The sequence below is a fragment of the Salvelinus alpinus genome, chromosome 19 (assembly GCF_045679555.1).
Source record: "Salvelinus alpinus chromosome 19, SLU_Salpinus.1, whole genome shotgun sequence".
Lineage (NCBI taxonomy): Eukaryota > Metazoa > Chordata > Actinopteri > Salmoniformes > Salmonidae > Salvelinus > Salvelinus alpinus.
This window is the reverse complement of record NC_092104.1, coordinates 8103147-8125262: the sequence shown is the minus strand read 5'-3', so window position 1 is coordinate 8125262 and position 22116 is coordinate 8103147. Positions and strand designations below refer to the sequence as shown.

Here is a 22116-nt window from a genome sequence, read left to right as displayed (position 1 = left end):
ACCAGATAGCCGTGTTAGTTAATAAAAGTCTAGTGTTTCAGTGTTTTACAAGTGCCATGCATAGCCTACCAGTCCAACAGCACCACCTGACCTGAGCACAATATTTCCAGAATCCAAAATGATATTGCCAGTGAAATGGATGCTCTGCAATGACTACATTGACATTGAACTGAGAAAGAAAAGTACAGGGAGAGAAAGGAAGTCACAACACTGGTTTGTGCTAACTGCCTGGTAAATTAATCATGATTTACAATCAAACCACTCATCCACTTTTTGGGGAAGCTTCTCCAGAGGTTGGACAATGTGCAACAGTGTGTGTGTGTTTCAAAGTCCATCACCTCTGAAAAAAAGTAATCATTAAACTTTACAGTGGGAATTGGGGAAGGCTTTTAAGGGCTCATTATGCAGACAGTAAACCACAGATCCTGCTGGACATCCTATTTGCACACGCCATTGTCCTTCACCCTCTGGAACTCTGAAATAGACTTCATCTGTGTTTCTGTGTTCAGGTGAAACTTGTGTATGTCAACGACCATTACTCAGAGACTTGGTTCTAGAGTGTTAGAGACCTGGTTCTAGAGTGTTAGAGACCTGGTTCTACTGTTCCAGAGTAGATCTCCAGGAAGAGGACCAGGAGGACCATGCTGAAGAAGGTGCTGCTGGGTAGTCTCGGAGCAGCTCTGGTGCTTACTGCAGGCATCCTGCTGGGGCACTTCGGCATCCAGAGGGGCTCCACCACCCCTAACTGGGTAATGGACGTGACCCAGGATGTAGACGAGGCTCTCATCCAGAAGTTTATCGCAGAGGTGGACAACATTGCGATACAGGAGAACCTCAGGTCAGATGCTGGATATCAATCAATCAATTGCTCAATCAGATCAAACGCTGCTGGATACTTTACCAGTGTCTTTAGGTTTCCCTTTTTTAATCTCTAATCTTCCACATATTTTTTAATCTGTTGAAGCAGGTCAGGAACAATATGGGCTCGATTACACGCACGCACGCACGCACGCACGCACGCACGCACGCACGCACGCACGCACGCACACACACACACACACACACACACACACACACACACACACACACACACACACACACACACACACACGTCCTCAGAGAGCATCTCTCTCATGATCGTTCCCTCGTCCCCATGTGTCTCTCCAGGGAGCTGACTAAAGTGCCCCACATGGCGACCTCGCCAGGGGACGAGAAGACGGTTCAGTACATGTTAAAAAGGTGGCAGGACCCAGACACAGGTCTGGACCAGGCCTGGAGGGAGGAGTACAAGGTCTACCTGTCCTTCCCAGACCCCAACACCCCCAACAAGGTCACCGTGGGTGAGTCATGGGCTTAGGGTGCGTCCTAACTCTAACCCTGGTCCCTGGCCCATATCATATAGTGCACTGCTTTTAGATCCAGCCAGGCCCCCATGTAAAAGTCACATGTTATACTTACTAGCACTAGTAGTAGTTGTTCTTCTGCTTGGTGTTGTGTGGCATTAGGAGGTAAACCAAGCTTGGCGTTGTGTGGCATTAGAAGGCAAACCAAGCTAGGTGTTGTGTGGCATTAGGAGGTAAACCAAGCTAGGTGTTGTGTGGCATTAGGAGGTAAACCAAGCTAGGTGTTGTGTGGCATTAGGAGGTAAACCAAGCTAGGTGTTGTGTGGCATTAGGAGGTAAACCAAGCTAGGTGTTGTGTGGCATTAGGAGGTAAACCAAGCTAGGTGTTGTGTGGCATTAGGAGGTAAACCAAGCTAGGTGTTGTGTGGCATTAGGAGGTAAACCAAGCTAGGTGTTGTGTGGCATTAGGAGGTAAACCAAGCTTGGTGTTGTGTGGCATTAGGAGGTAAACCAAGCTAGGTGTTGTGTGGCATTAGGAGGTAAACCAAGCTAGGTGTTGTGTGGCATTAGGAGGTAAACCAAGCTAGGTGTTGTGTGGCATTAGGAGGTAAACCAAGCTAGGTGTTGTGTGGCATTAGGAGGTAAACCAAGCTAGGTGTTGTGTGGCATTAGGAAGTAAACCAAGCTTGGTGTGTGGCATTAGGAGGTAAACCAAGCTTGGTGTTGTGTTGCATTAGGAGATAAACCAAGCTAGGTGTTGTGTGGCATTAGGAGGTAAACCAAGCTAGGTGTTGTGTGGCATTAGGAGGTAAACCAAGCTAGGTGTTGTGTGGCATTAGGAGGTAAACCAAGCTAGGTGTTGTGTGGCATTAGGAGGTAAACCAAGCTAGGTGTTGTGTGGCATTAGGAGGTAAACCAAGCTAGGTGTTGTGTGGCATTAGGAGGTAAACCAAGCTAGGTGTTGTGTTGCATTAGGAGATAAACCAAGCTAGGTGTTGTGTGGCATTAGGAGATAAACCAAGCTTGGTGTTGTGTTGCATTAGGAGGTAAACCAAGCTTGGTGTTGTGTGGCATTAGGAGGTAAACCAAGCTTGGTGTTGTGTTGCATTAGGAGATAAACCAAGCTTGGTGTTGTGTGGCATTAGGAGGTAAACCAAGCTAGGTGTTGTGTGGCATTAGGAGGTAAACCAAGCTAGGTGTTGTGTGGCATTAGGAGATAAACCAAGCTTGGTGTTGTGTGGCATTAGGAGGTAAACCAAGCTTGGCGTTGTGTGGCATTAGGAGGTAAACCAAGCTTGGTGTTGTGTTGCATTAGGAGATAAACCAAGCTTGGTGTTGTGTGGCATTAGGAGGTAAACCAAGCTAGGTGTTGTGTGGCATTAGGAGGTAAACCAAGCTAGGTGTTGTGTGGCATTAGGAGATAAACCAAGCTTGGTGTTGTGTGGCATTAGGAGGTAAACCAAGCTTGGCGTTGTGTGGCATTAGGAGCTGAAGTAGTCCATGTTACTCTGTGTATTATGTTTTATACTCCTTGTCAAATGTCTTTGGTTGTTATTATTTCTATGGATATGATTTTGCATCAAAATCAATATTTTCCTACTACTGTGTGTGTTGCAGTGAGCCCCTCTGATTCTGTCCTGTACACTGCCAGAGAGAAGGAGAAGGCATATAGTTCAGACCAGGAGGATCCTGAGGTGGTTCAGCCCTATGCAGCCTACGCCCCCGCCGGACACCCAAAGGTAGGTCTTTACCCACCAACACACAGACAGGGAGACCAGGAGGATCCTGGGCCTGTGCAGCAGACGCCCCCTGCAGGACACCCAAAATGTCAATTTCTTAACCACACCCAAGATCCAAGGATGGTCATGTTCTTTATGTTATCTTCTCCACAGTTTATCAGTTCAATGACCTGTTCTGGGTCGAACAACTCGCCGTAGGCTAGTTATTTAGAATGATACCGTGTCTGTGTATAGACAATATGTGGACGGACGGACAGGACAGATGGAAAGAAAAGGTGTCTTTCATGATCTCTCTTTGTTCCCGAGGTTATTGGTTAACCCGTTTTATTTAGTTCATGTCATAAATGTCACCTCTCTGTGCCACCCACTGCATCGTCAAGGCACGACCTTTGAGGTTGTTGTTAAATTCTGTGGTGGCTTCAAAGTGCCTTCAAAGCGTCTCAACGGCCATTATATAGCGTCGGCAATCTAGTGTTTATGTGCATAATCGTTTCAATCGCTTTGGTGCTATTTACTCAAGTATGGCTTGATGGGAAACTAGTGCCTGCTAAACGTTATGTTTCTTTCATTGAATTTAATTTATTTCATTTGATTACAGTACATCTATGTTGTAATTATATCTGAACAAAAAATCTGATGTTCAGTCAATTTTAATAGGAGGTGCAAGTGTGTTGCCTAATGTGAAAACAATGTAATATCCTGTAATGTACAGTACTGTACTGTACATTCAAAGGGCAATTTTGAAAACATGTATCTCAAGTATTTTGCTATTGAATGAACTAGCTGTTATTATATTTCACAGTAACTTCTATTTTGGACCAATGGTTGTGTGGTGAAAAATGTCTACAAACAAAATGAATGCACAATGAAAAGTTTTGAACGTTAGACCGTTACAAGTCGTACCAGTTTGGAGTATTTGTACACGGAGTTTAGAACTTTCACCACATACACGTACTTGCGAAATCCAAAGTGATAAAACTGTAACGATGATATAGAAAATAATAAATAATATGTTATGCTTGTGGTGTCTATCTCCTGGTATTGTCTACTGATACCAGACTGATATCTACTACAATCTACTGATCACTCAGATATCAGTTTGATATCTCCTACAGTCGTTTGATATCAGTCTTAGTTTTAGATTGAGGTAGATTGTGGTTCAATGATTGCGAGTGTGTGTGTGTGTTCAGGGGAGACTGGTCTACGCCAATCAAGGGAAGCCCAGTGACTACTTCCTACTCAACCAGACCTTGGACCTGACAGGGACCATCGCTATCACCAGATATGGAGGAGAGGGGAGAGCAGGGAAGGTGAATCCATTACATGATTTTTTTGTTTTTGGGATGACATTTGGTTGGTCAGAATTCCATGCAAATATTCAGACTCCTAGGGTAAATATTCAGACTCATAGGGTAAATATTCAGACTTCTATTGTAACTATGGTACTTTACATCACTTGTAGCCTACTGTAATTTGAAACATTAAAAAAATGTCAAAAATCCTGTAAGAAATGGTTCACATACAATGCCTTCAGTAAGTATACACACCCTTTGGCTTTTTCCACGTTTTGTTGTGTTACAACCTGACTTTAAAATGGATTACATTGAGATGTTGTGTCACTGGCCTACACACAATACCCCATCATGTCAAAATGGAAATATATATACATTTTATTTGTTACAAATTAATTAAAAATGAAAAGCTGAAATGTCTTGAGTCAATAAGTATTCAACCCCTTCGTTATGGCAAGCCTAAAGTTCAGGAGTAAAAATTGCTTAATAAGTCACATAATAAGTTATATGGATTCACTCAGTGTGTTTAACATTATTCTGTACCCCAAACATATGGTTTGTATGGTCCCTCAGTCGAGCAGTGAATTTCAAACACAGATTCAACCACAAAGACCAGGGAGGTTTTTCCAATGCCTCGCAAAGAAGGGCACCTATTGATAAAAAGCAGACATTGAATATTCCTTTGAGCATGGTGAAGTTATTAATTACACTTTGGATGGTGTATCAATACCCCCAGTCACAACAAAGATTCAGGCATCCTTCCTAACTTAGTTGCCTGAGAGGAAGGAAACTGCTCAGGGATTTCACCATGAGGCCAATGGTGACTTTAAAACAGTTACAGAGTTTAATGGCTGTGAAAGGAGAAAACTGAGGATGGATCAACAACATTGTAGTTACTCCACAATACTAACCAAATTGACAGAGTGAAAAGAAGAAAGCTTGGATAGAATACAAATATTCCAAAACATGCATCCTGTTTGCAACAAGGCCCTAAAGTAAAACTCCCAAAAATGTGCCAAAGAAATTAACTTTTTGTCCTGAATACAAAGCATTATGTTTGGGGCAAATTCAACATATCACTGAGTACCACTCTTCATATTTTCAAGCATGGTGGTGGCTGCATCATGTTATGGGTATGCTTGTCATCGGCAAGGACTAGAGCGATTTTTAGGATAAAAATAATCAAGTAGAGCTAAGCACAGGCAAAATCCTAGAGGAAAACATGGGTCAGCCTGGTTTCCAACAGACACTGGAAGACAAATTCACCTTTCAGCAGGACAATAACCCGAAACACAAGGCCAAATATACACTGGAGTTGCTTACCAAGATGACATTGAATGTTCCTAAGTAGCCTAGTTACAGTTTTGACTTAAATCGTCTTGAAAACCTATGGCAAGAATTTAAAATGGCTGTCTAGCAATGATCAACAACCAACTTGACAGAGCTTGAAGAATTTTGAAAATAATAATGTACAAATATTGTACAATCCAGGTGTGGAACACTTTTAGAGACTTACCCAGAAAGACTCACAGCTGTAATCGCTGCCAAAGGTGAATCTAACATGTATTGACTCAGTGGTTTGAATAATTATTTAATCAAGATATTGTATATTAGTGTTTTATTTTCATTTTATTATTATATATTTTTTTACAAATGTTAGAATTTTTCTTCCACTTTGACATTACAGAGTATTTTGTTTAGATCGTTGACAGAAAAAATGACAATTTAATCCATTTTAATTTCACTTTGTAACACAACAAAATGTGGATAAAGTCAAGGGATGTGAATACTTTCTGAAGGTACTGTACATACAATAAGAAGGAAGGATTTTCAAAGTATTGTGAACAAGGCATGCATCCAAAATGGTACCCTGGCCACCAAAATAAAATTGGTTCTGTGAAGGTTCCCAGAAAATGTATTTGGTCGTGGCAAATGTTCTTAAAACACAAAAACTGCCCAGTCGTGGTGATGATTATGGAATGTTTGTATTAACCATTAAAAAAAACAGACAAAATGTGTTCTGGGAACGAACATCAGGTGAATGTTTTTTGCACCCCAAAATAAACATTGTAGAATCATCCGCACAACTGGACAGTTCTGTTTTGGGAACATATATTTTGTGATGTCCCCACAACGTTCCCACCAGACTGTTCCCACAACCTAATTGTCACGACCGTTATATGACGAATGAGTGGACCAAGGCGCAGCGTGAAAGAAAGCCATCTTCTTTTAATGAAGAAAAACAAACACTTACTAAACGAACAAAAAACAAACGTGAAGCTAAAACAAACTAAGTGCACACATGCAACATAGAACATAGACAATTACCCACAATCACCTAAAGCCTATGGCTGCCTTAAATATGGCTCCCAATCAGAGACAACAATGAACAGCTGTCTCTGATTGAGAACCAAACCAGGCAACCATAGACTTTCCTAAACCTCTCTACTGAACACAACCCCATACAAATATACAAAACCCCCTAAACAATACACACACCCTAAACTAGACAAAACACACAAACATCCCATGTCACACCCTGACCTAACTAAACTAATAAAGAAAATCAATATAACAGAGGCCAGGGTGTGACACTAATGAAGCATTCTGGGAACCTTTGATTAACAAGATTAAATGTGTTATAGGAACATTATTGCAACATCAGGCAAATGTTTTATACAAACATGTTCTGTAGTGGATGTTACAGATGTTGTGGACAACATTTTAGTGAAAGTTAGGAGAAAATTCCAAGGATATTTAATCTAAAACATTTTTGATAAATAAATAGATTTTTTTATCAAAAACATTCTCTGAATGTTTTGGGGCTGTTATCATCCTATGGTTAGATACTACTCTAACTAGAACATAATAGGAATCTTAGCTAATGTTCTGGGAATGTTTCTGGTTTGCTGGGTGGTAGTGCACTAAAACTAGTGCACTGTATCGGTAATAGGGTGCCATTTCAGATACAACCCATGACTAACACGACCCCTTTGACTGTCATGTCGTGCCTCTTCTCCAGGCCATCAATGCAGCTCCGTACGGAGTGATCGGGGTGCTGGTCTACACCGACCCGTGGGACATCAACGATGGCAAGATGTCCGACAACGACGAGACGTACCCCTATTCCTGGTACATGCCCCCCTCAGGGGTGGAGAGGGGCTCCTTCAACACCCACTATGGAGACATGCTGACACCCTACCTGGCCGCTAAAGGTAACCCATGATGCATTATGATGTGATGGTAAATAATTGACTTGTTATAAGAAGGTAGGACCTATGACCCTCAAAATGAGATATCTTCATCTCAAAATGATCTTGACTAAGTAACAGCCATTTTTAATCAGTAACCACACATTTCAGTCTATTTCAAGAGATACTCTATCTGCTAAACTTCCTGTTAAATGACCTTTTGACCTTTGACATTATAGTGACAGATGGAATCAAAAGGTAATAAACACCTAACTATATAGTTGCAAAACTGTCTAGATTGAACTAAAACAGGTTACAATTTGACTGCTGTAGAGGCTACAAAAATTGTCCATCATTGACCGTATTCACATGTATGTGGTCGCCGTCGTAAGTCCATTGATCACCTTAGTAACTCAGACTTTCCAAGGCGTTTTCACAGTTCCCACTTCTGACATTTCCATCTGTAGATGACACATACAGAATACCAGAAAAGAATATCACCGGGATACCGCCAATCCCGACTCAACCAATCGGGTTTGAGGATGCCTACGCCTTGATCTGGTGAGTGGGGTTTACCATTGGTCCATTGTGACGTCATTAACTTTTGTGGAGAGCTGATTGGTTGACCAATGGCTCATGGGGAGCAGAGTATTTGGTCTCCAAGAAGGGTCTGCCCAATGTGATTGGTTCTGAATCCTGCTTGCCGTATTTGATTGGTCATCTCTGCAGTGAGCTGGGAGGAGAGCCCGCCCCATCCGCATGGCAGGGAGCATTCAACTGCACGTATAATTTTGGGGGACCAGGATTCAAACCAACATCCAACTTCAACAACAGGTGGGATTTGGTAAATCTCTATAAAGTACGACAATATCAAGTTTAGCTGTATGTTTGCTAACAAAAAAAATGTGTGTCTGTTCCAGCGATGTAAAACTGGACATCTATAACCGCGAGGAGCTGAAGAATTCTGCCAATGTGATGGGGGTGATTCGAGGCAGTGTTGAGCCAGGTGAGAAGGATTCAGCTCTAGCTACCAAACCACACTTAGGCCATGGTGAAGAAGTTACCTCGTGTCAAGCATTGAGTCAAGCATTATGACAACATATGCATTGTGCATCATACAGGCAAAACAGTTAATATACAAAAAGACAGACAGTGAAGAATCATACACACACATTTTAAAGCAGACCAGCGTCAAACTAAAGTTCTCTCTAATCTAATTCAAGCCTTTGTCCCATAGACAGGTATGTGATCTACGGTAACCACAGAGACAGCTGGGTCCACGGGGCCATCGACCCCAGCAGTGGAACCTCCGTGATGCTGGAGGTGACCCGGGTGCTGGGACGGATGGTCAAGCAGGGTGAGCATCACAGTTAGACCTGGGTTAGGGAGTTAGACCTGGGTTAGACCTGGGTTAGGGAGTTAGTCCTGGGTTAGGGAGTTAGACCTGGGTTAGGGAGTTAGACCTGGGTTAGACCTGGGTTAGGGAGTTAGACCTGGGTTAGGAAGTTAGACCTGGGTTAGGAAGTTAGACCTGGGTTAGGGAGTTAGACCTGGGTTAGGGAGTTAGACCTGGGTTAGGGAGTTAGACCTGGGTTAGACCTGGGTTAGGGAGTTAGACCTGGGTTAGGAAGTTAGACCTGGGTTAGGAAGTTAGACCTGGGTTAGGGAGTTAGTCCTGGGTTAGGGAGTTAGTCCTGGGTTAGGGAGTTAGTCCTGGGTTAGGGAGTTAGTCCTGGGTTAGGGAGTTAGTCCTGGGTTAGGGAGTTAGTCCTGGGTTAGGGAGTTAGTCCTGGGTTAGGGAGTTAGTCCTGGGTTAGGGAGTTAGACCTGGGTTAGGGAGTTAGACCTGGGTTAGGGAGTTAGTCCTGGGTTAGGGAGTTAGTCCTGGGTTAGGGAGTTAGTACTGGGTTAGTCCTGGGTTAGGGAGTTAGTCCTGGGTTAGGGAGTTAGTACTGGGTTAGTCCTGGGTTAGGGAGTTAGTCCTGGGTTAGGGAGTTAGTCCTGGGTTAGGGAGTTAGTACTGGGTTAGTCCTGGGTTAGGGAGTTAGTCCTGGGTTAGGGAGTTAGTCCTGGGTTAGGGAGTTAGTCCTGGGTTAGGGAGTTAGACCTGGGTTAGGGAGTTAGACCTGACTTAGGGAGTTAGACCTGGGTTAGACCTGGGTTAGGGAGTTAGACCTGGGTTAGACGTGGGTTAGGGAGTTAGACCTGGGTTAGGGAGTTATACCTGGGTTAGGGAGTTAGACCTGGGTTAGGGAGTTAGTCCTGGGTTAGACCTGGGTTAGGTAGTTAGTCCTGGGTTAGGGAGTTAGTCCTGGGTTAGACCTTGGTTAGGGAGTTAGACCTGGGTTAGGGAGTTAGACCTGGGTTAGGGAGTTAGACCTGGGTTAGACCTGGGTTAGGGAGTTAGACCTGGGTTAGGGAGTTAGACCTGGGTTAGGGAGTTAGACCTGGGTTAGGGAGTTAGACCTGACTTAGGGAGTTAGACCTGGGTTAGGGAGTTAGACCTGGGTTAGGGAGTTAGTCCTGGGTTAGGGAATTGAGGTGGTTTTATCTAACTGGGCTCCGTTAGATAAAGGAGCTGAACAAAAAAAGAGGAACTACTGTAGGACAACAGTCATTGTTGTTGGGAGTAGTGAACAACATTACCGCCTGTCTGTCAGGGAAGTGGAGGCCACGGAGGTCCATCATCTTTGGGAGCTGGGGAGCCGAGGAGTTCGGTCTGATTGGATCCACAGAGTACACCGAGGTGAACAATCTAAATCAATCAAATGTTATTTATAAAATCCCTGTTTACATCATCTGTTTCACAGTAACCCGACCTTCACCCTCTATAGGCAAGCAGCAACACAGGGTCAAGGAAAGGATTCCCATTATGGTGTTTCTGATAGAGATCATTTAACGTAACATTCTCCTCCCCAGGAGTACTATAGCAAGCTGAGTGAACGTTCTGTCGCCTATATCAACGTGGACATAGCTGTATTCGGTAAGAGTGATTTATTTTAAACCTTTATTTAACTAGGCAAGTCAGTTAAGAACAAATTCTTATTTACAATGACAGCCTAGGAACAGTGGGTTAACTGCCTTGTTCAGGGGAAGAACAACAGATTTTTACCTCGTCGGCTCGGGGATTCAATCTTGCAACCTTTCGGTTACTAGTCCAACGCTCTAACCACTAGGCTACCTGCCTCCCCAGTTATGACAGAGGAAGCATGTTAAACTGATGGTGTTTTTACTCCAACAATCAAGGGCCGTATCCACAAATCATCTCAGGAGTGCTGATCTAGGACCAGTAATATTATTCATTATGACGTAAAAGGTAAAGCTGATCCTACTCTGAGATGCTTTGTGGATACGGGCCCAGGGCAACTGTTTACAGTACACATAGTTATCAGTTAATAAGTACTGGTTTCTTGGACACAAGCCAAGTCCCGGACTTTAAAAAACACTTTTAAATGGAGAATCTGTGTCCAGGAAATATTCTCTGTTGTGTAGTGGAAGCATTGTGTTTGAACCAAGCCCTGTCTGAAACACTGACCTCCAGTATCCCTTGTCATCCCCGGCTCCAGCTAACGCTACTCTAAGGGTATCGGCGTCCCCCTCTGCTCAGAGTGTTATCCTCAAGGCCTCCAAACAGGTGAGGCCTCTAATTCTCTTCTCAATGCCGTCTGTAGTAAAAAAAAAACTCCCATTGTTGTATGCTCACATAAACCTCATAGAAAATGTTGGGGGGAAAAGTATGCGCGTACAACAGTGTGTGGGTATTTTTACTCCTTTCATCGTTTGTCAAACTAACAATGGATGATTAAATATCTGACTCTTACAGTTGTGCCAAAACATCTGACCATTTATCAATCTATCTTTCTTCTGCTTTTTCTCCAAAAAGAAGCCATCACTATATGGTGTTTGTTTGTTTTTCTACAGGTGAAGACACCTGGATCAGACTCGACATCGGTCTACGACAACTGGATTCGCTACTTCAACCGTACTAGCCCCGCCTACGGAGTCATCCCCAAGTGAATAGCCTACTTTCTCTTTACATGAAACAGTAGGGTCATGTGACGAGACCTAGAGGACTATTTAAGAAATGGTTAAGATGTCAGTGTAATGATTTTAGGGATTTTAATTGGCTCTTCAGTTAATTAGCAGAGATTTGATTGGTTGATGTTTTTTTTTTATTAGTGTGGGTTTTCTGACTGGTGCAGGAAGTGATTACGCTGCCTTCATCCACTTCCTAGGAATCACCTCCATGGATATCTCCTACACCTATGACAGAGTAAGACATGACACACACACACACACACACACACACACACACACACACACACACACACACACACACACACACACACACACACACACACACACACACACACACACACACACACACACACACACACACACACACACACACACACACACACACACACACACACACACACACACACACGTTGAGAGTCGTTTCACTGTCTTAACGAATGATCAGTTAGTCTTCTAAGTCACATCCCATGATCCATGCTGTTTCCATGCAGACCAAAACCAGAGCCAGAATCTACCCAGCGTACCACACGGCATACGACACCTTTGACTATGCCTCCAAGTTCATCGACCCAGGTGAGCAGGGAGATATGGGCTCCACCATACAGACCAGGGTCCCTAACACCCTACAGACCCAGGTGAGCAGGGAGATATGGGCTCCACCATACAGACCAGGGTCCCTAACACCCTACAGACCCAGGTGAGCAGGGAGATATGGGCTCCACCATACAGACCAGGGTCCCTAACACCCTACAGACCCAGGTGAGCAGGGAGATATGGGCTCCACCATACAGACCAGGGTCCCTAACACCCTACAGACCCAGGTGAGCAGGGAGATATGGGCTCCACCATACAGACCAGGGTCCCTAACACCCTACAGACCCAGGTGAGCAGGGAGATATGGGCTCCACCATACAGACCAGGGTCCCTAACACCCTACAGACCCAGGTGAGCAGGGAGATATGGGCCAGGGGGCTACAGGAGGAACATAAAGACAAACCCACTGCTGTTGGCCTTATGAGTTCAATATCTCTCTCTTTATATATATACTGTATGTCTCTCTATTGTCTTTCTCCTTGGTCTCTCTATCCCTTTCCTGTCAATATCTTTACCCTGATATATATATATAAATCTCCCTCCCTCCCTCCCTCCCTCCCTCCCTCCCTCCCTCCCTCCCTCCCTCCCTCCCTCCCTCCCTCCCTCCCTCCCTCCCTCCCTCCCTCCAGGGTTCACCAGTCACCAGACGGTTGCCAGGACGGCAGGGAACATCCTGATGCGATTGGCTGATAGCCTTCTGTTGCCGTTCAACTGCAGTGACTATGCAGAGACTCTGGAGGGATACCTCAATAAAGCCATGGAGCTGTACACTGATGGACTGGCAGCACACATGATCTCTATAGGTGGGTCACAGTCATTAGAACACACACACACACACACACACACACACACACACACACACACACACACACACACACACACACACACACACACACACACACACACACACACACACACACACACACACACACACACACACACACACACACACACACACACACACACACACACACACACACACAGGGGATAGCGAGGGGGTAGGGGTGAAAAGGTGGATGGAGAGATAGAGGGGTGGATGGAAGGGTAGAGGGGTGGATGGAAGGGTAGAGGGGTGGATGGATAGATGGAGACAGTAGCTGATGCTATGTTTGTGTCCAAACAGCTAACAGCGTTTCCCACATCAGTAACCCCCGGTAGCCACTAGCTGCTGTAACAGAGCGGTTGCTGATAATGTGGCTTTATCGTTTGAACGGTTTAAATCGACAAAATACTATGACCCCATTACTGAACGATAAAGACTCAGGAACACGTAGTGTATGTGTCATCCGTTTCCCTCTATAATACCCACAAGCCTCATTAGAGCAGAGTGGACAAGACCAGGCAGCCAATCAGAGTGGGGGGAAAAGATCATCAGTGATAATGAGGATGTTCTTTTCTGACACATATCAGTCACTTCAAACCATACTTCCTTCAGATTGAAATACTGTCAAAAGTACTGTCAGACTGATTTGTAATACAATTAAAAAAGTTAATATTGTCCGTTGATTAGATCACTTTTTTTTTTACATGGTGGAGTCGCAATAATTTTTTATATATCAAGATGTGGTCGTGGACCAAAAAAGTTTGGGAACCTGTGGTTTAAGTTGTTTAGACAAAACAGACACACAGACACAAACACACACAATCTAAGGGACCAGTCAGCAATATTCTACGGTTGAGAAACACTGTTCTAGAATATTCTGTCCCTGCTCCTATTTCAGAGCCATTACAGACGGCTGTGAGGAATTTCCGCTCTGCAGCCGCCAGACTGGACCAGCTGATCAGAGATTCAGACTTGGCCAACGAGACGTGAGTGGTAGCTCTTAACACATGCACGCATGCATACACATACACACAGACACAGACAGACACAGACACAGACACACACACACACACTCTCTCTCTATACCATTCTAAACCAGTGCTTTGTCCATTATTTAGGCCCCTGAAGGTGCGTAGGATCAATGACCAACTGATGCTCCTGGATAGGGCTTTCCTGGACCCTGTGGCGTTCCCTGATCGATATGGATACAGGTTGGGAAACTATGTTACGATCTATCCCCTAGATGAGAATCCACTTTTTACCATCTAGCATATTTGATGATCGATATGGATTCAGGTTGGGAAACTATGTCCTATCCCCTCGATGAGCATTCACTTTTTACCATCTAGCATATTTTATGTTTTGTGCACCTTTCATTAAATGCTTCATTGAATGCTTAGGCCACTCCCTCTCTCTTCCCTCCTCTGACCATCTAACATCACTCACCATACCTTCTTTCTACCCGTTACTCTCTCTCTCTCTCTCTCTCTCTCTCTCTCTCTCTCTCTCTCTCTCTCTCTCTCTCTCTCTCTCTCTCTCTCTCTCTCTCTCTCTCTCTCTCTCTCTCTCTCTCTCTCTCTCTCTCTCTCTCTCTCTCTCTCTCTCTCTCTCTCTCTCTCTCTCTCTCTCTCTCTCTCTCTCTCTCTCTCTCTCTCTCTCTCTCTCTCTCTCTCTCTCTCTCTCTCTCTCTCTCTCTCTCTCTCTCTCTCTCTCTCTCTCTCTCTCTCTCTCTCTCTCTCTCTCTCTCTCTCTCTCTCTCTCTCTCTCTCTCTCTCTCTCTCTCTCTCTCTCTCTCTTCCAGACATGTGATCTGGGCGTCCAGTAAGGCTGGACAGGCTACCTTCCCAGGACTGGCTGATGCGTATACCAGAGCTACGTCGACTGGACTGGACAGCGACTGGACAGCAGCACACCGTCAGCTGTCCATCCTGATCCAGGCCATACAGGGAGCCGCTCACACACTGGGAGACGCCATTTAGAGAGAACATAGAGATACTGATATATGTTATGATATACAGTATACATATATAATAATAAAGTTTGAATTATATTATATTTCTTTGGAGAAGAGACTGTCTCATGGAATGTCATCCTATGTGCAGTTGGGCATTAGAATTGGAATTAGATAGAATGGAAAATAACCTTCTTATGATGTTAACATCAGCCATTTTGGTCAGGGATTTGGTCAACAATGGTTTGGCAGTGCTGTGATAAGATATTGTGTAAAATAATGAATTTGAAGAATGTATCTTCCCCGTATGTTTGTTAGCTAGCTAGCCAGACAGTTTTAGAGGAATGATTCCATTAATTGTTTCAAATTAACTGCCAATATTCCAACATTCCATTCAAACAATGTAGTCAATCCACAGCCAGACACTGTCTGACATCATGATAGGACTTAGACAAGTTATAAATGCAACAAGTACTCATATTGTATCGTATAATAGTATAAAAACACAAACTTGAGACATTTATGGTCTCTTTACACATATTTTAGAGGCTATCTATAGAGAAAATGTGTATAAAACCTGTATAAACTGTATTTATAATTATATAACAATATTTTAGGTTGACAATTATATTACACCATTTATGGTCAAATGCCTTACTTTTATTTTTCTGCATAAGTAAAATCAGAATTATACTTCGACAGCCATTCGTTCCAATAAGACGGGTTTGGATTTCTCCCTGACGAATATGGCTGCCATTTTTACTCCATTCTGGAACTTTGAGGATTTATCACATAGTCTCCACCTCTAGTAATTTTATAGGATCTTTGGGGTCAGCAACAGATTGCTATAACATAATGATGTGGTTAGCTGATATGTCAAATGTCTATCCAGGCGTTGTAAGATCTGGTATGCGTCGGCAACGGTTGAGCAGATTGTGGTTGGCAACCGGTCTGCTTAGGGAGACTAATGACTATCAAATAATAGCCTAACTTTGTAAAAAGCTCCGTCTACATATATATTTACTGTTTAATAAACAATTAAATAACAATCATAGACCTATATGGCTTAATAGTGTGTGCATTATTTATTTATTTTTAAATCTAGGCTATATAGTCTATGTTATTTTAAATAGACTACCAAGTATTTTCTAAGCAAACACGTCCTATCACGAGTGGTCAGGGGCTTGAGCGCGTTCTCTCATATATGGTTTCCATGACAGCATCATCGGGGTCCTCTATCGTGAGGAAGTGGAAAGCTGGACAGAACTACAGTCATTGTAGCTCAAACAAAATAAAGCATTTTTAGATGAAAGAGTAAAGAAGACATATTTTTTTTCGAAAAGTGTTTTTAATGTTAGCTAGAAACTAACATCAATTGGAAGTTTAGAAGGCATATGGACTCGGACAACGAAAAGCCGCGCAAGAAGAAGAGACGGCCGCACTGGATTGTGCGAGGTCTCGGGCCGAGTTTTACTGCCTGCATGGGTTTCGTAATAAGCGTGCTGTACATCACTTTCCCGTAAGTTTACAAGCTAATATTATACTTATATTAGGTTGTCCCTAAATGTCACATTCAATCAAAACCCATTCCACCTGTAGTTTTCTGTGAGGATGACTTGACAGTTGACTTTATTCCCTGTCCTTGCCAGGTGCGCTTGGTTGGCTACTCATGTTTCAGTGGCCTATCCTGTGGCCTCTGCGATGTTACTAACTGGGACCGTGGTAACTTTCCTGGTGTCAAGTTTCATGGATCCTGGCATTCTCCACCAAGGTAATATTATCATGTTAACAACAGCATTATAATAGTATTATTAAATGTATCTAGATGACATCTCAGGGAGCGTTGATATTCCTTTCAAGAGTTATTAATAAGTAAGCAACTAGGCTACTTCCTATACCAAGTGGTCTGTATCATTATGGCACAGGTGGTACAGATCTGCTCTCTTCATTTGAATCATTTGTTGTTGCAGAGAATTTTCCTGTGCAGCTGAAATGCAAACGTTTAATGCAATCAAGTTTTAAAAAGGCTTTCGAAAGTTTGTAATTCCCACTTTAGAATGTCAGACTTTATTTGCACTTGTAACAACACAGCTTCTGTCCCTCTCCCCAACCTGGGCTTGAACCAGGGACCCTTGGCACACAGTGACAACAGTCACCCTCGAAGCATCATTACCTATCGCTCCATAAAAGCTGCAGCAATGCAGAGCAAGGGAAACAACTACTTCAAGGTCTCAGGGCGAGTGACGCAAGCGATTGAAATGCCACTAGCACGCATCGCTAACTAGCCAGCCATTTCACACCGGTTACACCCTAACAAAAAAATGATCAACGCCTACATGAATGTCCATTAATTACAATCCACATAATAATTCATTTCCTGTTGCTGCAGGATTATTTTCCTGCTGTGAGAAACTGGTCAAATTAAGATGCTACATCTGTATTTGAGCTGCAGAGTTGTTGAGTCAAGTCCTGCTCCAGATTCTCCTTTAAAGTCGCTACATTTTTATCCAGAAGTTACCATGAAGGAGCAATGTTTATAAAGCCTCTCTCTCTCTCTTCTTCCACCTCTCTCCCTCTCTTTCCTCTCTCTCAGGCCCCCCATGGCCAGGCACAGCAGAGGTGGCCTATGTGATAGTGAATGGTCAGAGGTATGATATGGACTGGTGCAGTAGGTGTGAGATCTACCTTCCCCCTGCTGCATGGCACTGCCGTCGCTGCAATGCCTGTGTGGACGTAAGTTGTACTGAAATGAGTGTAGCAAACATATCAGACTGGAACCACAATTCAGGAAAGTGGCATCAAAATGGCTTTCTCTTAATCTACCTCCCCCTGTTCATTATCGTTACCTACCTCCCTCTTCATTATCATTACCTACCTCACCCTGTTAATTATCTACCTTTCTCCCCCTGTTCTTTATATTTATCTACCTACCTCTGCTCATTATCATTATCTACATCCCCCTGTGTATTATCTACCTCCCCCTGTTCATTATCATTATCTGCATCCCCATGTTCATTATCATTATCTACCTCCCCCTGTTAATTATCATTATCTACCTCCCCCTGTTCATTATCATTATCTACCTCCCCCTGTGTATTATCTACCTCCCCCTGTTCATTATCATTATCTACCTACCCCTGTTCATTATCATTATCTACCTACCCCTGTTAATTATCATTATCTACCTCCCCCTGTTCATTATCATTATCTACATCCCCCTGTTCATTATCATTATCTACCTCCCCCTGTTCATTATCATTATCTACCTCCCCCTGTTCATTATCATTATCTACCTACCCCTGTTCATTATCATTATCTACCTCCCCCTGTGTATTATCTACCTCCCCCTGTTCATTATCATTATCTACCTACCCCTGTTCATGATCATTATGTACCTCCCCCTGTTCATTATCATTATCTACCTCCCCCAGTATATTATCTTTATCTCATGTAGTCTCAGGCTTTATGTGCCATCATCAGATCTGTTTGCACATGTTATGTGTGTCTTTTCTCTGTGTGTGTGTGTGTGTGTGTCTGTGTCTGTGTGTGTGCGTTTGTGTTACACAGCGGTTCGACCACCACTGTGAGTGGCTGAATAACTGCGTGGGGAGACGTAACTACCGTGTGTTCCTGCTCTTCCTCCTGCTGCTGACGTCATACCTGCTCCTGGTCCTCTCCTCCTCTCTGTTCTACCTCTTCCTCACCCTCCTCACCCTGCACCAGCCCTTCAGCCTGTCCCACGCCACCACGTATCCACACACACACACACACCTGGGTCACAGTCCTAAAGTGTACGCATACTATTCTCTTTAAACCTTAACATTAACTGACCAGTGTGGTCGTCATGGTTACCAGCCTGGCCTGTGTGCTCTTGGTCTTGGTTATACTCATCAGCAACATCAAGCTGATCTCCAAGGGAGAGCCATCCTCTACTATAGTAAGTCACTACACACACACACACACACACACACACACACACACACACACACACACACACACACACACACACACACTAATTGGAGCATCATTCTGTTGACTGAGGATGTATTATAATCTGGTGGCCCATCTCTCCCTCTCTCAATCTCTCTGTCTATCCCTCTCTTTCTCTCTCCTCTGTAGGAGCCCTACTTTGAGCCTGATGATAAGAACCCGTTTGATCAGGGCTGCTGGAAGAACTGGACCCACGTCCTCTGTTCCCCGACTGGACCCAGGTACATCACTAATACAAACAGGTACATCACTAATACAAACAGGTACATCACTAATACAAACAGGTACATCACTAATACAAACAGGTACATCACTAATACAAACAGGTACATCACTAATACAAACAGGTACATCACTAATACAAACAGGTACATCACTAATACAAACAGGTACATCACTAATACAAACAGGTACATCACTACTACAAACAGGTACATCACTAATACAAACAGGTACATCACTAATACAAACAGGTACATCACTAATACAAACAGGTACATCACTAATACAAACAGGTACATCACTAATACAAACAGGTACATCACTAATACAAACAGGTACATCACTAATACAAACAGGTACATCACTAATACAAACAGGTACATCACTAATACAAACAGGTACATCACTACTACAAACAGGTACATCACTAATACAAACAGGTACATCACTAATACAAACAGGTACATCACTACATCACCAGGTTTCTGGGGGTGAATCCTGCACCAGTAGTGATTACCTGTTGTTGTCCAGGTATCTGGGGGCTGTGAAGCCCAGCAGAAGAGGAGACACTGAGGGGGACTGGAGCAGTCTTCTCCATCAGGAGGACCAGTGTTTGTACCGCTGCAGCTCAGTCCCCTGTTGTAATACTTGTAAACATCACAAGGTGGCGGTAGGCCCAGCCAGCCCAGGCCGTTTCAAGCACAGCACACCGAGTCTAGACAGTCTGAAGGAAGGGAGAGGCTGTCGCTGCTGCTACAGGGAAGTAGTACCAGCCGGCTGTGTGACAACAGACAAACACAGCGACAACAACAAGCCCTCACAGAGCTCTGCTGTGGAGATCCCAGGTGAGGTACAGGTTCAGAACTGGGCAAGTCCTCTAGTGACTGACTGGTTTGGGTTCTTTCATTCAGTTTCTGATTTAGACCTGATAATTATTTTGTGTGCTATGAATGGTGATGGACCTGCTGCTAGGTTACCAGAACATCAACAAAAATGCTGTAAACATCACAACATATTTCCATCATAGAGTGGTATTCCTAGTCCACTTGTAAAACTCTTTATTTGATTCTGAATCATACTCACAGATATGTTGGCTGCTGGTGATGAGGACTTGGACCAGGAACGGGATGGAGTTCTGATCAGAGCAGCAAAGTAGCTTTACATCCTGACCACCAGAGGGAGCTGTGTAGACAACCACAACACCAACACCAGCCCCAGGTCTGGACCACCTCAACACCATAACCAACACCAGCCCCAGGCCTGGACCACCTCAACACCATAACCAACACCAGCCCCAGGCCTGGACCACCTCAACACCATAACCAACACCAGCCCCAGGTCTGGACCACCTCAACACCATAACCAACACCAGCCCCAGGCCAGGACCACCTCAACACCATAACCAACACCAGCCCCAGGCCTGGACCACCTCAACACCATAACCAACACCAGCCCCAGGTCTGGACCACCTCAACACCATAACCTACACCAGCCCCAGGCCTGGACCACCTCAACACCACAACCAACACCAGCCCCAGGCCTGGACCACCTCAACACCATAACCTACACCAGCCCCAGGCCTGGTCCACCTCAACACCACACCATAACCAACACCAGCCCCAGGCCTGGTCCACCTCAACACCATAACCAACACCAACACCAGCCCCAGGCCTGGACCACCTCAACACCATAACCAACACCAGCCCCAGGCCTGGACCACCTCAACACCATAACCTACACCAGCCCCAGGCCTGGACCACCTCAACACCATAACCAACACCAGCCCCAGGTCTGGACCACCTCAACACCATAACCTACACCAGCCCCAGGCCTGGACCACCTCAACACCATAACCAACACCAGCCCCAGGCCTGGACCACCTCAACACCATAACCAACACCAGCCCCAGGCCTGGACCACCTCAACACCATAACCAACACCAGCCACAGGCCTGGACCACCTCAACACCATAACCAACACCAGCCCCAGGCCTGGACCACCTCAACACCATAACCAACACCAGAGGGGGAGGGGCTGAGTGTGAAGAGGGGGAGGGGGCTGAGCACCAAAGAAGTAGGAAATCCTCTGCTGTTTGTAAAAAATAAATGAATATTTTTTTCTCAACAAGGTCCAACTTCGTTTCATCATCACATTCATCATCACATTGATCATGACACGTTATCTTATTTCTTCTGCTCTCTGTGTGTGTTTGAGTGAACATATTCATGGCAGTGTGTCTGTGTTTGTCCAGGTCTTGTGAGGGAGGTAAAACTACGGCTCTTTTTGTACAACACGGTATTCAAACCCCTGGCTAATCTATTCAGACCAAATTCACTTGAAAATCACTTGGTTCTTTCTTTTGAAACCATTCAGCAAAGGAGAGAGACATTTATCTTATTTCCCAGATAAAGTGTCCTCTCTTTTCGAGAGTCATATTTTAAATATTTACATATTTGAAGCAGTGATCTGATATATGATGTGTCTATTTGAATGGGGGAGAAGGCTACTCTGTATCTCAATACAGCTGGACAGAACTCTAGGAACTGCTCTGGTCACTTTCAATACACAGTATCCTCCTCTCCCCTTCCTTCCCCCCTCTCCCTGCTCCCTCCTCCTCTACCCTCTCCTCCCCCCCTTTCCTCGCTCCCTCCTCCTCCCCCACTCCTCGCTCCCTCCTCCTCCCCCACTCCTCGCTCCCTCCTCCTCTCCCTCCTTCCCTCGTCCCCCCAATCCTTTCCTCCCTCCATACTCTCTCCACTTCCTCCTCTCCCCCTCTCTTCTCTCCCTCCCTCCCTCCTCTTCTCCCCCTCTCCCTCCTCCCTTCCATCTCCCTTCTTCCTCCCATCTCCCTCTGTCTCTCTCCCTCCCTTCCATCTCACTCTGTCTCTCTCCCTCCTCCCTTCCATCTCCCTACCTTCCATCTCCCTCTGTCT

The 22116-nt window shown here is 44.5% G+C and overlaps 2 protein-coding genes across 3 annotated transcripts; both read left to right on the top strand.

The window, feature by feature from the left end:
- The first annotated feature begins 434 nt into the window (after positions 1-434).
- Positions 435-16020, top strand: naaladl1 (N-acetylated alpha-linked acidic dipeptidase like 1). Its single transcript, XM_071352182.1, has 19 exons — positions 435-838; positions 1168-1340; positions 2961-3082; positions 4273-4392; positions 7397-7589; positions 8033-8126; positions 8295-8399; positions 8486-8571; positions 8803-8922; positions 10226-10311; positions 10485-10548; positions 11132-11199; positions 11487-11578; positions 11745-11838; positions 12095-12176; positions 12827-13000; positions 13919-14006; positions 14139-14231; positions 14822-16020. The coding sequence occupies exons 1-19, from the start codon at positions 642-644 to the stop codon at positions 14997-14999; spliced, it is 2229 nt and encodes a 742-aa protein (XP_071208283.1). The 5' UTR covers positions 435-641; the 3' UTR covers positions 15000-16020.
- Positions 16021-16142: 122 nt separating this feature from the next.
- Positions 16143-21304, top strand: LOC139544946 (palmitoyltransferase ZDHHC19-like). Of its 2 annotated transcripts, none has more exons than XM_071352185.1 (8): positions 16143-16490; positions 16621-16742; positions 17565-17704; positions 18539-18720; positions 18806-18908; positions 19091-19182; positions 19715-20028; positions 20269-21304. In XM_071352185.1, exons 1-8 carry the CDS (start codon positions 16366-16368, stop codon positions 20337-20339), a joined length of 1149 nt encoding a protein of 382 aa, XP_071208286.1. In that variant the 5' UTR covers positions 16143-16365; the 3' UTR covers positions 20340-21304. The 2 variants fall into 2 exon arrangements, with proteins under 2 accessions (XP_071208286.1, XP_071208285.1); XM_071352184.1 differs by having other exon boundaries at positions 19091-19203.
- The last annotated feature ends 812 nt before the right edge of the window (positions 21305-22116 follow it).